Genomic DNA, 14633 nt, shown 5'->3' on the forward strand with positions numbered 1-14633 from the left:
ATGTCAGTATTTTTCTGAAAATTATCTTAAGATGTACTTGTGAAGTGTTCTGATAAAGAATAAGTATGTTCGATCACTTTTCTTTACTGATGCTAAGCTGCTGTATATTCAGCAGCATTTTAATATTCTAAGATTTCAGTCATTCTTATTTTTCCATGGTCTGAAATAGTGTTGTAAATTGTGAAATGTGAAAGTCTGTGACAAGTGGCAATCAGTTTATGTCCAGCGTGAATCCTCGCCTGATCTTGTTTCCCTTTTTAATTCCTGTCTTGCTTGTTGCTTCAATACTGTAGACTTTGGTTTTAAACTGAAACCCCTCTGGTCTAATGTGTAATTTGAACTGGCCCAAGCACTCACCTTGATCCAGTGTGCTTGCTATGTGGCAGGGCCCCACAGTCTCATTTTGATGGACTTGGATAGCAGCCAATCAACCTGAAATTCTGGGACCCATCGTTGTCTCGATGTTGATTGGCAGAGCCTTCAGAAGATTTTGCAAGAAGGAGAGCAGACTGCATCTTGGCCAGTTCTGTTTATCTTCTGAGTAAAAGAATACAAACAGTAGCCAGGTTGTGAAAGTTTAATCGTCTGTTTGAAAGATGGGGAAAGGCCCAGTCTGATATCACTTCTGAGAACCCTAAAAGCCCCTGAAGACCAGGCCCTTTTCTCTCTCCTCATACCACAGCCAGAAACTATGCACAGAGGCCAGACAAGCAGTTGAAAGGCAGAGTGGATGGTTAACCTGCGATAAACTCCTCAGGTAGAGAATTCTAATTATCTCCGTGAGACTGAGAGTCAATCTGGCGGAGGCCTGTACAACTGAAGGTGACTCTCCAGAAGAATTCCTGTAGCCCGTGAGGTCTAATTGAAGGCAGATAGTAAAAGATCCAGACCATCCAATGGTTTTCAACTCCTCGCATTCTGTGACGATCGTCGCCTACTAAGACCACAACCTCAGCACCCAGCGTACACATCTATCATTCCCAGTTCAATCCCTGTTATTTTGATCCTTCCCTACCTCCACCGTGTATCTATCTTGTGTGTGCCTGGGTTGAGGGTGGGACAGGGTTAGGGCAATAATTAGATTGCCCTAGGCTACAGATCACAAACCCACTCAAGTCGACCTACAACACAGACTATCTGTAAAGATTTAACCACCTGCTAATGCTCGCATTCCAAGCATTGTCTGGCAGCTTTGAATTTGTCTATATATTTGTTTCTGGAACATACCTCTTCATTCACCTGAGGAAGGAGCAGCGCTCCCAAAGCTAGTGACATCGAAACAAACCTGTTGGACTTTAACCTGGTGTTGTAAAACTTCGTACTGTGCTCACCCCAGTCCAACGGCGGCATCTCCACATCATGGCTACCATCGACACCGCAAACTGCCGGCTCAAAGTAGAGAGGATCTCCAGGAAGATCGCGCATATAGACACTGACATTAAGTTTCTACAAAGATGCAAGAAAGCCGACAAGATCCCGAAAGGGCTACAGATCACAAACCCACTAAAGTCGACCTACAACACAGACTATCTGTAAAGATTTAACCACCTGCTAATGCTCGCATTCCAAGCATTGTCTGGCAGCTTTGAATTTGTCTATATATTTGTTTCTGGAACATACCTCTTCATTCACCTGAGGAAGGAGCAGCGCTCCCAAAGCTAGTGACATCGAAACAAACCTGTTGGACTTTAACCTGGTGTTGTAAGACTTCGTACTGTGCTCACCCCAGTCCAACGCCGGCATCTCCACATCATAATTAGATGAGCAGACCCATGTCATATTATCGCCATTGCATGTTTATCTCTTTTCCTGTTATAAATAAACATTTTTATAAATGTTTAACTTGTATCTCTGGTGCCTGCAAGTCATTGGAACAGTCAAGGGAGTCAAAAATCTCAGGAAAATATACAAATTGTACTTGTGTTGGGACTCCGGGGCCTGTAGGGCTAGAATTGACCGTGCACTAGTCTAAGGTGTTTTAACACAGCCAGAAACCATGCACAGAGGCCAGACAAGCAATTGAAAGGCAGAGTGGACAGTGAACCTGCTAGTGCAGGTTTACCCTAGTTTATGGAGAAGAGCTACTGTGGTGTTGTTTTTCAATTAAAAAAATTAAAACTTTACTGGTAGCTTTCCTCACTCTTTGGGGGGCGATTTTCCAGCCTCGTTTGCTGCGGGCGCAAATCCCTTCATGGCCGCTAATTTCACGAGAGGACCAAAATGGGATTTGCGCTGGGGAGATCTCACATTGAGATCTTCCCTGCCATCGACTGATTACCAAGCCTTTGCATGGATTTTAGTATTCAAAACAGCTTTGCGCCGTTGCTTCTGGGTTCGGCCCCCCTGCCAGTGTGATGTCACGTCGGCGGGTATTACTTCTGATTTCCAAAAACGGAAACCAGTCGTAATGACCATGCTGAGGGCTCAGAAGTGAGTACAGCCTCCGAGTGGTGAGGGACATGGTGAGTGAGCGTGTAGCCTCCTGACACCTTGGTGCCTCAAGGGTGACCATTGTGAGGGGGGGGTTTCCCCTTGTCTGCCGGGGACGGGAGCCTTTAACTTCACTTTGGGATCGGGACGTCCTGATCTCTGAATCCCAGCTTTACTGGCGGGTTTCGGCCACGCCTCCCCAACTGGCTGTGTAATCCTCGCCAGCACTTTGAAATTGCAGAGTGTTGTTTGATCTGACTAGAAAAGGCAGCTGTGAAACCAGTGAGTTTCACACAGCTTTCCTTGCCTGATCCTGTGCAATTTTTGGGAAAATTCTGTCTTTATCTAATTTTCTTTGCAAAGTTCAGTTTGAGAAATTACTCTTGTATTTGTTGTAATATCTTTAACGACCAGTAATAAGATTGTTTTTCTGTAGGCATCAACTTCATTTGATAAACATCTTTCAATGTTTGAACACCTGTTCTAGGTTTTATGATGCACCATCCAATGGTTGAGGGGATCAGAAAGTGTCTCTTTAGTCTCTGGGGCATTTTAAAGTTACATTTTCTGGAACAGGTTTGTTGGACCGCCTTTCTCTGAGAAGGTGCAGTAATCTTTGCTAGAAAAAATCAGAGTGATATATGTTTTTTTCTTTTCAAGAAAACAAGAAGCAGTTTGAGATGAAGAGAAAAATGCATTACAATGAAGGCATGAATATCAAATTGGCAAGACAGCTAATTGCCAATGAACTAGAAAATGCTGAAGATGAAGATAACACAAAAGGAACTCGAGATCTAGAAGAGGACTTTGAAGGTAGTAGCCAGTGAAATGCTACATTTTGATATGAAGCACATAGTTTGTAATGCCTTTGTAACTAAAGTAATTTGGGACCAATCTGATTATACCTTTGTTTTAAAATTCATAATTTCACAGGTCAGAAACTAAACATTTACTCTCAACCATTCAAATGTAGAAGCCCATGGTAGATGTAAGTTATCAAAATTGTAAAGTGATGTAAATCATTGTGTTTTGACACTGATAAACCTGCCAATATTTAACACATCTAAGGATTTTTTTCAATAGCACAACACAACATCTACATTCACCTGCACAAAAAGAACACTGCTGAGCATGTAAAGCTTCAGGAGTGGAAGCACCTTAATTAAAACTTGTTCAGGTTGTCCCTACCTGTTAAAATTATAAAATCTAGCTCACCCCTGGATTTCAAGACTTATCTGTAGGAATATTGCATAATGGCTGCATAATTGCCTCCTTCTTCCACCATTATTGCTTACTCTTAAGTTATAAATATTGGACTACAATTCCTAAATTTGAAAGTTCTGATGTAAATTGCGTACACACCAGTATTCCCTCCATTTGACAGCAGCAAGGCTAAAACCATTGTACTTTGTTCCCTCTGAAAGCTGTGCACCCAAGCCCTGCCGATGCAGTCCTTCTTCCTGGCTCCTTGTTTGGACTCAGTTACATGGGATAAATTTTGATCTCTTGTTTAATCCTGGATCATAACCCCAATATCCTAACCATCGCCAAGACCACAGCTTTAAGTCTCCGATAATTCATCAGTTTTATTCTTTTATCTCACTGTCAGTGTTAATTCCCAATCACTGTTCTTACCTTGGGGGTCACTTTGTCCAATGCTGTCCCCAGTTGAGGTTTGCATATGGTCCAGCTTGTCTAAATTGCTGTTGCCCGCATCCTGTCCTTTAAATTCTGCTTCACTTTTGGCACCAACCTTCATTGGTTCTCTATCCCCAGTGTGTTGAATTTATGTGTCTTATCCTTATTTACAGTCTTACTCCAGCTTGCCTCTGCAACTGCATCCAGCCCTCTGTGCCAGTATATTCCCTCCAAACTGTTGGATACCTTTCTGTCCCTATTCCCTTCCTAGGCCCACCCTGCAACTTCATTCTGAATTTACTTTGAAACAATTTTATCCATACCTTTGTTGCTCTTTTTAGCCTTAGTTTATTAGCTCTGATTATGTCACCTTTGCTCACGAGTCGCCAGGTATCTTTCTGATACCGCCACGTGGTTCAAGCTCGAGTTATGATTAATAAGTCAGCACACCGCTTAGTAAGATTGAAATCAACGGTCATTTATTATGTACAACAAGTAATGCTTACACAATAATCCTACTATCTATATAGAAACCTATCACTGCTGGCCAATACTTAACTTTAGGAAGGGCCCACCAGGTCAGGGAAACGAATGGCTTATCGAATTGGATCTGACCCGCGGGATTCAAAAAGGCTGATACATGTCGATGGCTAGGAGTCTTTATCGGGTAGCGATCGCTGGAGTCAAAACTTACTGTTTCTGGTTGATGTTCTGGTTGATGGAGAGAGAGAGATATCTGAACTTGGCCCCTCACTTTATAGGGCCCAGGGGCTTCCCGTCTCTCGGGGCGGCCCTTGACCCTGAGTCCCAAGTGATTGGACTTGTTCCCTGATCACTGGGTACGATCTATCCAATAACGGGGCGATTCCCTGATCGGGGGGTGGTCGTTCACCTGTCTTTGTTTCGGCCATTGCAGGCGCCGACAGGTCTGGCCCGGCATTCAATTGCTAATATGTTGCAATTGTTCCCGGGGATAGCCGATTAAACTGCAGATGTCTGGGTTGATGTGCTGCTAATGGTCTTGAGTATCGATCTGGGCCGACTTCCCCAGAGCCGAATATGCTATTCTGTCTGCAGCTGTCCGTTTGTGTCCTGTTGGCTGCTTTTCCCATCAGCCTTTCCGGTTAGCCATTTTAAATCGGGTTTTGGCCAAATTAATAGGGAATCAGCCATTTTAGGTGGCTACACCTTCTCAAAATTACTCCCTTGCACCTTCACTTTCTGCTGCTGATCTGTCTCTTGTGTTTCTGTTGGGTATCTTGGAACTTATGATGTTAGTAACGATCTGGTGCTTGACTCAAAGATGTTAGGTGGTTGCAAAGCCTTGAATGAGTTAGGCCAAGGTTAACAAAAAGGTACACCTTTGCACTCACTCTCTGATAGTTATTTTGTCTTTGTTTCATTGATTTAAAAAAAAAAGAATTTTTAAAATTAGGATTTGCACAAAATATCAACAAAGAATGAAAAAGAAACCCAATAGAATTAAATACAGAACAAAGTAAAACAACCCCCGTGCCCCCCTCCCCCTATACATAAATAATAAATTAACACCCCGAGATAACACAAAGCAAACAGCAAATATATACACCCCCTCAGATCCCCTAGGGTAAATAAAATTTAAAAAAAAAGAACCCCCCACTCACCCCCGGGTTGCTGCTGCTGACCTTTGTCTACCGCCTAAAGAACCCTTGTACCGATCCCCTTAAGGCGAATTTCACCCTCTCCTATTTAATAAACCCCGCCATATCGTTGATCCAGGATTCCACGCTTGGGGGCCTCGCATCCCTCCACTGAAGAAGAATCCTTCGCCAGGCTACCAGGGACGCAAAGGCCAGAATACCGGCCTCTTTCGCCTCATGCACTCCCAGCTCCCCTGCAACCCCAAATATTGCGAGCCCCCAGCCCGGCTTGACCCTGGGTCCTACCACCCCCGACACCGTCCTCGCCATGCCCTTCCAAAATTCCTCCAGCGCTGGGCATGCCCAGAACATATGGGTGTGATTTGCTGGGCTCCCTGAGCACCTAACACACCTGTCCTCACCCCCAAAGAACCGGCTCATCCTTGTCCCGGTCATGTGTGCCCTGTGCAGCACCATAAACTGTATGAGGCTGAGCCTCGCGCACGAAGAGGAAGAGTTCACCCTCCCTAGGGCATCGGCCCACGTCCCTTCTTCGATCTCCTCTCCCAACTCCTCCTCCCACTTACCTTTCAACTGCACCACCGAGGCCTCCTCCTCCTCCTGCATCACCTGGTAAGTTTCCGAGATCTTCCCCACTCCAACCCACCCCCCAAGAGCACCCTGTCCTGTACTGTGTATGGCAGCAGCCGCGGGAATTCCACCACTTGCCGCCTGGCAAACGCCCTTACCTGTAAATATCTAAAGGTGTTCCCCGGGGGGGAGCCCATACTTCTCCTCCAGTTCACCCAGGCTCGCGAACTTCCCGTCCACAAACAGGTCCCCCACCCTTCTTATCCCTGCCCTGTGCCACCCCGAAAACCCTCCATGTATTCTCTCTGGGACAAACCGGTGGTTCCCCCGTATTGGGGTCCACACTGAGGCCCCAACTTTCCCCCTGTGCTGCCTCCACTGCCCCCAGATTTTGAGGGTAGCCGCCACTATCGGGCTCGTGGTATACCTCATTGGAGGGAGCGGCAGCGGCGCTGTTGCCAGCACCTCCAGACTCATACCCTCACAAGACGCCGTCTCCAGCCTCTTCCATGCAGCCCCCTCCCCCTCCATCACGCACTTGCGCACCATCGCCGCATTGGTGGCCCAGTAGTACCCACAGAGGTTGGGCAGTGCTAGCGCCCCCCCCCCCCCCCCCCCATCCCTACTCCGCTCCAGGAACACCCTTCTCACCCTCTGAGTCCCTCGCGCCCACACAAACCCCGTTATGCTCCTGTTGACCTGCCTAAAGAAGGCCTTCGGGATAAACATGGGGAGGCACTGGAACAGGTACAAAAACCTTGGGAGCACCGTCATTTTAACTGACTGCACCCTACCCGCCAGGAACAGCGGCAACGCGTCCCACCTCTTGAACTCCTCCTCCATTTGCTCCTCCAGCCTCGTGAAATTAAGTCTATGCAGGGCCCCCCAGCTCCTGGCCACCTGGACCCCCAAGTACCTGAAGCTCCTCTCCGCCCTTTTTAGTGGGAGCTCGCCAATCCCCCTGGGTGAACCACGAACAACTCGCTCTTCCCCATGTTCAGCTTGTACCCTGAGAAATCCCCGAACTCCCTGAGGATCCTCATTACCTCTGGCATTCCCCCCACCGGGTCCGCCACATATAGCAGCAAGTCGTCCGCATAGAGCGACACCCTATGCTCCTCCCCGCTCCGCACCAGCCCCCTCCAGTTCCTCGACTCCCTCAGTGCCATAGCCAGGGGTTCAATCGCCAGTGCGAAGATCAGGGAGGAAGGGGACACCCCTGCCTCGTCCCTCGATGCAACCGAAAGTACTCAGACCTCCTGTTGTTCGTGGCCACACTCGCCATCGGGACCTCGTACAACAACCTAACCCACCTGACAAACCCCTCCCCAAACCTCTTCAGCACCACCCACAAGTACCCCCACTCTACCCTATTGAAGGCCTTCTCAGCATCCATCGCCACCACTATCTCTGCCTCCCCCTCCCTCGCCGGCATCATAATAACGTTTAGGAGCCTCCGCACATTCGCGTTCAACTGCCTCCCCTTCACGAATCCCGTCTGGTCTTCGTGGATCACCTGCGGCACACAATCCTCAATTCGCGTGGCTAAGACTTTCGCCAGCACCTTGGCATCTACATTTAACAACGAAATCAGCCTGTAAGACCCACACTGCAGAGGATCCTTGTGCCGCTTCAGGATAAAGGAGGTCAGTGCCCATGACATTGTCGGGGGCAAAGCCCCCCCTCCCTTGCCTCATTGAAGGTCCTAACTGGCAACGGGCCCAACAGGTCCACATATTTCTTGTGGATTTCGACTGTGAAACCGTCCGGCCCCGTTGCCTTCCCTGCCTGCATGCTCCCTATCCCTTTGACCAGCTCCTCCAGCCCAATCGGGGCCCCCAATCCCGCTACCAGTCCCTCCTCCACCTTTGTAAACCTCACTTGGTCCAGAAAGCAGTCCATCCCTCCCTCCTCCCGTGGGGGCTCGGACCGATACAATTCCTTGTAAAAGTCCCTGAAGACCCCATTGATGTCAACCACACTCCGTACCACACTCCCGGATCGACGACTTTATTATGAGTAGGGCGCTGATAGCGAGAGTAGAGGATACTGAGTACTTGGCGATAGCCATTTCGGATCACGCCCCGCGTAGACCTAGAGCTGGGGGAGGAGAGGGACCAGCGCCCGTTGTGGCACTTGGAGGTGGGGCTGTTGGCGGACGAGGAGGTGAGTGAGCGGGTCCGAGGAAGCATAGAGAGGTACCTGGAGGCCAACGATAACGGTATCTCTCGATGCTTCCTCGAAGACTAATGGAATGCTGGCCTTTATATCTAGAGGACTGGAATATAAGGATGCAGAAGTTATGCTGCAGCTTTACAAAACCTTGGTTAGACACAACTTGGGGTACTGTGAGCAGATATGGGCACTACACCATGGGAAGGAATTTTGATCTGGAGGGAGTGCAACTTAACTTCACCCCGGAAGTCCAGTTTTTGTAATGAGGGGAGTTCATACAAAGTAGGCCTGTTTGCTCCAGAATTTAGATGGTTAAGGGGTGATCAGATCGAAATCTTCAAGATATTAACAGGAAAAGACCGGGTAGATAAAGACGAACTGTTCTCACTGGTAGAAGATTCTAGAACTAGGGGGCACAGTCTAAAAATTAGGCCCAGACCATTCAGGAGAGATGTTAGGAAGCACTTCTACACATAAAGGGCGGTAAAGGTTTGGAACGAATGGCAATTGATGCTAATTAGTTGTTAGTTTTAAATCTGAGATAGATAAATCTTTGTTAAGCAACGTTAGTGATATGAGCCAGATGCAGGTATATGGAGTTAGGCCTTCGATCACCCATTATCTCACTGAATGACTGTGCAGGCTTAAGGGGCTGAATGACCTACTCCTGTTCCTATTTGTCTTCAGTCCAATATTATCATTACCCATCTGTCAGTGTTTTAGTCCAAATTGTGAAATCAAACTTCAAAATAAGTAAAACTGGTTGATCTGCTGCCTGAAGCCCACAATGGTTTCCTAAATGTGCAACCCTACGTAGAAATTCCTAACAGTAAATAAGAAATTACTAATATGGTTAAACAAAGCATGTGCAGTCACCTAATAATGAGGACAAAGCAAGGTTTCTGGAATAAGTTGCATAATTTAGTTTATTAATGTCTTCATTGTGGGTTAGGATTAATCACTAAAACAGAAATATAATCAGTACTGTTTTTCAAAAGTATTCATTTTCTGACTTTCGTGTTTTTTCCCCAGATACCGATCTTTCTGAAAATGAGGACCTTGATTCATAGAACAGAAACATTTTTACAATTGGCACAAAAGTATCCCAGCTAACAGCATTTGCTATCAATGGATTTTAATATTGAAATGCTAAGGTGTTTCAATGACGGTCCAACTTGCATTCAGTTAATTGTAGTTTCATCTGTGCACTCAGAATTTTGCAGTCGGTGTATTTCTGCAGTAATGTAAATAAAATCCTTTTGAGGGGTGGGCAGGAGGTGCCTGTCTGCCTATTTTCCTTTTGTGCTTACACTGGGGTTGGATCACTGAAAGCACATGTTTCCTGGAAACCACAGTAGTGTAGAATTCGGTGACTATAACAAATACACAGAACACTCTTCAACTGCTCTCACCCACCAATCAACTTCTGGTACTTTTGTATCTCTGTGATTCTTTTTGCACAGTGCTTAGTTCATATTGATAGACTTATGCAGTTTATTGTTTTGCTGAATATTTTTCCCTATAATATTTGGCATCAGGTAAACAGTTTTAGTTCATATTTTCGTATTTGAGGAGTTGTTGATTTCTGTGGCGCTTAGATTTGGGAAGTGCTCAAAATGAAAGTCCTGATAAGCGATTTGCTAACATTTAATGCAATCTTTTGTCTTTGAAATAATTTCAATGCTGCTGATGGTATAAACTAACACAGTTTATACTTGTGTTGATGCTGCGGGGCGCCACCATTCTCAAGAATACACCTGTAGTTTATTTTGGGTAAGAAGATAAAATCCCAATAAAGTTGCATGAATCAGTATTTGGTGCAATGCACAGCTTTACATAGAGCAATGAAAGGGATAATGTCTTCATATTTTTGATTTGCACATTTGTGTATTCCCACAAATTTGGATTTGAGAAATAACTGTAACTAATAGATTTGAAAAGCACACCATTACAAAGCCCATCACCACTGGGTTGAGAAGCAAGCCATTTTTATAATTCAAACAAAATTGTACAATTCTATTGTTCAAAACCTAGTTTTCTCTGCAATATTTTGTCTGTGGTTCTAGATGGAACATATCATTGAAGTCAGTTTATTTTACAGACATGTGCACTTCTTGAACATTTGTAAATGTCTTGGTGTTTTACAAATCACAGTTGTCTTACAATGTTTCATCTAATTTATCGTATCTGTATTCATTGTGTCTAAGTCCAGCCATGACAGAATTTGCTCCTTTGGCCTTCACACAATATTGTGTTAACTTCAATTTAAGAAAATTCTACCCATTGTGTGAATGAAGAGATAAAATAAAAGGTGTACAGCCACTTTGTATAGATTCACTGAAGATTTTATTGACTGGTCTACTTGAGAATGAAGGGGCAATCCCTTTCAGATTGCACTCCATGTTGTTCTGTGTATATGATTATTTTAAAAAATTTCTTAATGTGAAGTAGTGAACTACTTTTGAATATGAATTGATAATTGGATAAAACAAGTTTTATGTGAAGCTTATTTCTGTATTTAATATTGGGTCAATGGTAATAAATAACTTGTTAATAACATGGTAGGGTTACTAAATTGAGAAGTGCATCTAACTTTAATTAGTGCTTAAGTACAAATCAAGTCAAACTTGAGTACAAAAATGTAGCTAGGAAAACTAGTTAGGGGATATGATTTGGTCAGATGGTTTAGAACAGCCCCAAATTTTACCCCCCTTTCCCCCCCCCCCATATGTTGGAATAATTCTACTCTGTAACTTGTATGGTTCCATTGTAAAAGATGGCAGTACCGTCAGCTGTAACACTATTTGTACATAGTTTTTAAACCTGTATTTAGTTCTCACAGATTATTTTTATAGCAGATCATATATTCAGGATCCTTCCGCAGATTTGATTTTGATAATGCTGTATAATAGGAAAAGAATATGGTGTAATTGTCAGTGAAGATAAATTATAGATGTATTTTCGTCTGAGATATTTCAATGCATTATTTACACTTTTTATATAAAATGTACCTCACTTCCCATTCAAAGAAATTATCCTAGAAGTATATTTAACACATTGGAGTACATTTTAACTTTGTGTGATAGTTTAAAATGAGTGATAGTGAATTTGGCAGCCTTTGGTCAATGGAAATAAAAAACAAGTTGCTAATTTGCTATCACCTGTTTTATACTACCAAAGTAAAAATCTATCCCACTCCTCTGAAAGAGGATTCATGTTGGCATTTAAGATTGAAAAACTGTGTACAAAGTGCGTCTTGTTATACTTTTGGTTGCTTAACAATATATATGAGTTACGTTTTAATTCTGCTTGATACTTCCCTTTGGCGCCTCTTTTTCATGCTCTATCCACACAAACCATTACTCCATTTTGCATTTTTAAAATTACAGTATATTATGAAAAGCTTTCTGTTCAAGACCATGGATCTTTATATTGTCAACAAAGTGGAATTTCCGTACAGCCAAACTCCTGGTATGAAATGGCCGATATGAAACAAATCATTGGAAAATGGAATTAGAGTAAAAATAACTGAGGAAATGACTTAAATGTTGGACTAAAAAATGCAAACTATATTAAGTCACAAATGAAGTACATTGACCAAAATTGTTTTGGATTTTGTACAGCAACCAAATAATGCAAATAGATTTCAGGCTTGGTAACATCATTGATGATAGCTCCTTAGTTTTACTTAATGAAATGTAATCATACACTTGCAACAAAACAGGCAGTACGGCTGTGTAATTCTCCACAAGTAAAACCTTTACAAATGTATTAGTGTTTGAATTGAATGTATTGAAATAAAGTTGTTGCTAAATCTATCAAATTCTTACCTTTCACTACTCAAACGTGGTTGAGCATGTAAGCATGAACAATAAATAATTTTCTTGATGGAAGAGTTTAAAATCAAATCAATGTTCACATCAGACAGATATTTGACTGTTACTTGGTCAGTGGAGCTCTGAATTTTCCATGCCTATGATGTGGTTTTGCATTCAGTATTGGGAGAAGGATTGTGGTGAATGCAGAAAAGGGCCCTTTTTTTTTAAGAGGGGGTGGGGGGGAAATCCCATGACCATAATTATTGGGAAATTTTGAGACTTGAGCTTAATACTTGTGTTTTCCTTCCTTCACAGGTAACAGAATTGGATGTTTTAAAATTGTTTTGTGTTTTGCCATTTGATTTAACCTGAAATTTGTTCTAATTGGTCTCTATTGAAAACTTGCTGATATCCAGATATGGAGATCCACTGCACAGAAAAGGCCCTTTCGCCTGCCCAGTGCCTCTGTGCCGGTCAAAAACAACCACCTAACTATTCTATTTTCCAGCACTTTGCCCATAGGCTTGTATGCCTTGGCATTTCAAGTGCACATCTAAATACTTAAATGTTATGAGGGTCTCTGCCTCCACCACGCTTTCAGGCAGCGAGTTCCAAACTCCCACCATCCTCTGGGTGAAAAAGCTTTTCCTCACATCCCCTTCTGCCCCTCACCTTAAATCTATGCCCCCTGGTTATTGATCCCTCCACCAAGAGGAAATATTTGTTCCTATTTATCTATGCCCCTCATAATTTTTTGCACCTCAATCATGACCCCCTCAGTCTCCTCTGCTCCAAGAAAAACAACACCAGTCTATCCAACTTATATTCATAGGTATAACTCTAACCCAGGCAACATTCTGGTAAATTTCCTCTGCACCCTTTCAAATGCTATCACATCCCTCTTATAATGTGGATTCTAGAATACTACTCTAGCTGTGGCCTAACCAATGTTTTATACAGTTTCAGCATAATCTCCCTGCTGTTAACTCGATGCCATAGCTAATAATGGCAAGTACACCATATGCCTTAAGCACTGTATCCACCTGCTCTGCTATCAAGGGATCGGTGTACATGAACACCAAGTCCCTCTGATCTTTGGTGCTTCCCAGGGTCCTGCTGTTTATCGAGTATTCACTTGCCTTGTTTGTCCTGCCCAAGTGCTTCACCTCACACTTATCTGGATTGAATTCCATCTGCCACTGATTAGCCCATCTATAGTTTCCTGTAATCTAAGGCTTTTCACCACTCCACCAATTTTCGGAACATCCGCGAACTTACCAATCAAACCTACACTCCAGTCTTAATCATTTATATAATCACAAACAGCAAGGGCCCCAACACTGATGCCTGTGGGACACCACTTGTCACAGGCTTCCAGTCAGAAAAACACCCCATAACCATTGCCCTCTGCTTCCTGCCACTCAGCCAATTTTTGATGCAATTTGCCAAAGTTCCTTGGATCCCATAGGCTCATGCATTTGCTATCTCCCATGTGGGACCTTACCAAAAGCCTTGCTGGAGTCCAAGTAGACTATGTTAAATGCATTGCCCTCATCTACACACCAGGTAACCTCTGAAAAATTCAATCAAGTTGGTCAGAGGTCAGACATGATCTCCCCTTAACAAAACCATGCTGATTGTTCTGGATTAATCCCTGCCTCTCCAAATGTCAGTAAATTCTGATTCTCAGAATTGATTCCAATAGTTTCCCACCACTGAGGTTAGACTGACTGACCTGTAGTTTGCAGGCTTACCCCTTCTTCCCTTCTTGAATAATGGTACCACATTGTCTATCCTCCAGTCCTCTGGCACCTCTCCTGTGGCCAGAGAGGAATTGAAAATTGTCAATTATTGCTATTTCCTCCCTTGCTCACTTAACAGCCTGGGATACCTTTCAGCTGGCCCTGGAGTTTTGTCTTTTAAGCCTGCCCGATCACTCAGAAAACTCCTCTCTATGTTAATCTAATTAATTCTGTCTATGTTAATCTAATTAATTCTGTCTATGTTAATCTAATTAATTCCACCAGTCCTTTCTGATTTCTATACCCACACTCCCCCTCACGAGTGAACACTGATCTAAAGTATTCATTTGTAACAGATTTTCAAACTTTTTTGCCTGGGACCCATTTTTGCCAACAGGCCATCCTTCGTGACCCACGCTGACCGACTTTCGCAACCCACCATTTTCACTTACCTTTAAAGTGGCAGTTGAGCCTTCTCTGTCCAAACTATCTCATTTTCCTTGTTATTGAATGCTACATTTCTGATAATGACGTCTGCTGATGATTAAAGGTCTCGCTGCATCCATTGAAAAAAATAAAGAGGTTTGCCCTCAAACTCGCCCTGTTTAGTCTTCAAATGT

The 14633-nt window shown here is 43.7% G+C and overlaps 1 protein-coding gene across 1 annotated transcript in view; it reads left to right on the plus strand.

Annotated features, from left to right (window-relative positions):
• Positions 1-12276, plus strand: part of ppp1r2 (protein phosphatase 1, regulatory (inhibitor) subunit 2) — a 29099-nt gene extending 16823 nt beyond the window's left edge. Inside the window, exons 5-6 of the mRNA XM_072474287.1 lie at positions 3091-3243; positions 9486-12276. Coding sequence (XP_072330388.1) covers positions 3091-3243; positions 9486-9523 — 191 coding nt within the window. The 3' untranslated portion in view covers positions 9524-12276. The remainder of the gene's footprint in view (positions 1-3090; positions 3244-9485) is intronic.
• Positions 12277-14633: the final 2357 nt, after the last annotated feature.

Source organism: Scyliorhinus torazame, chromosome 14, assembly GCF_047496885.1.
Source record: "Scyliorhinus torazame isolate Kashiwa2021f chromosome 14, sScyTor2.1, whole genome shotgun sequence".
Lineage (NCBI taxonomy): Eukaryota > Metazoa > Chordata > Chondrichthyes > Carcharhiniformes > Scyliorhinidae > Scyliorhinus > Scyliorhinus torazame.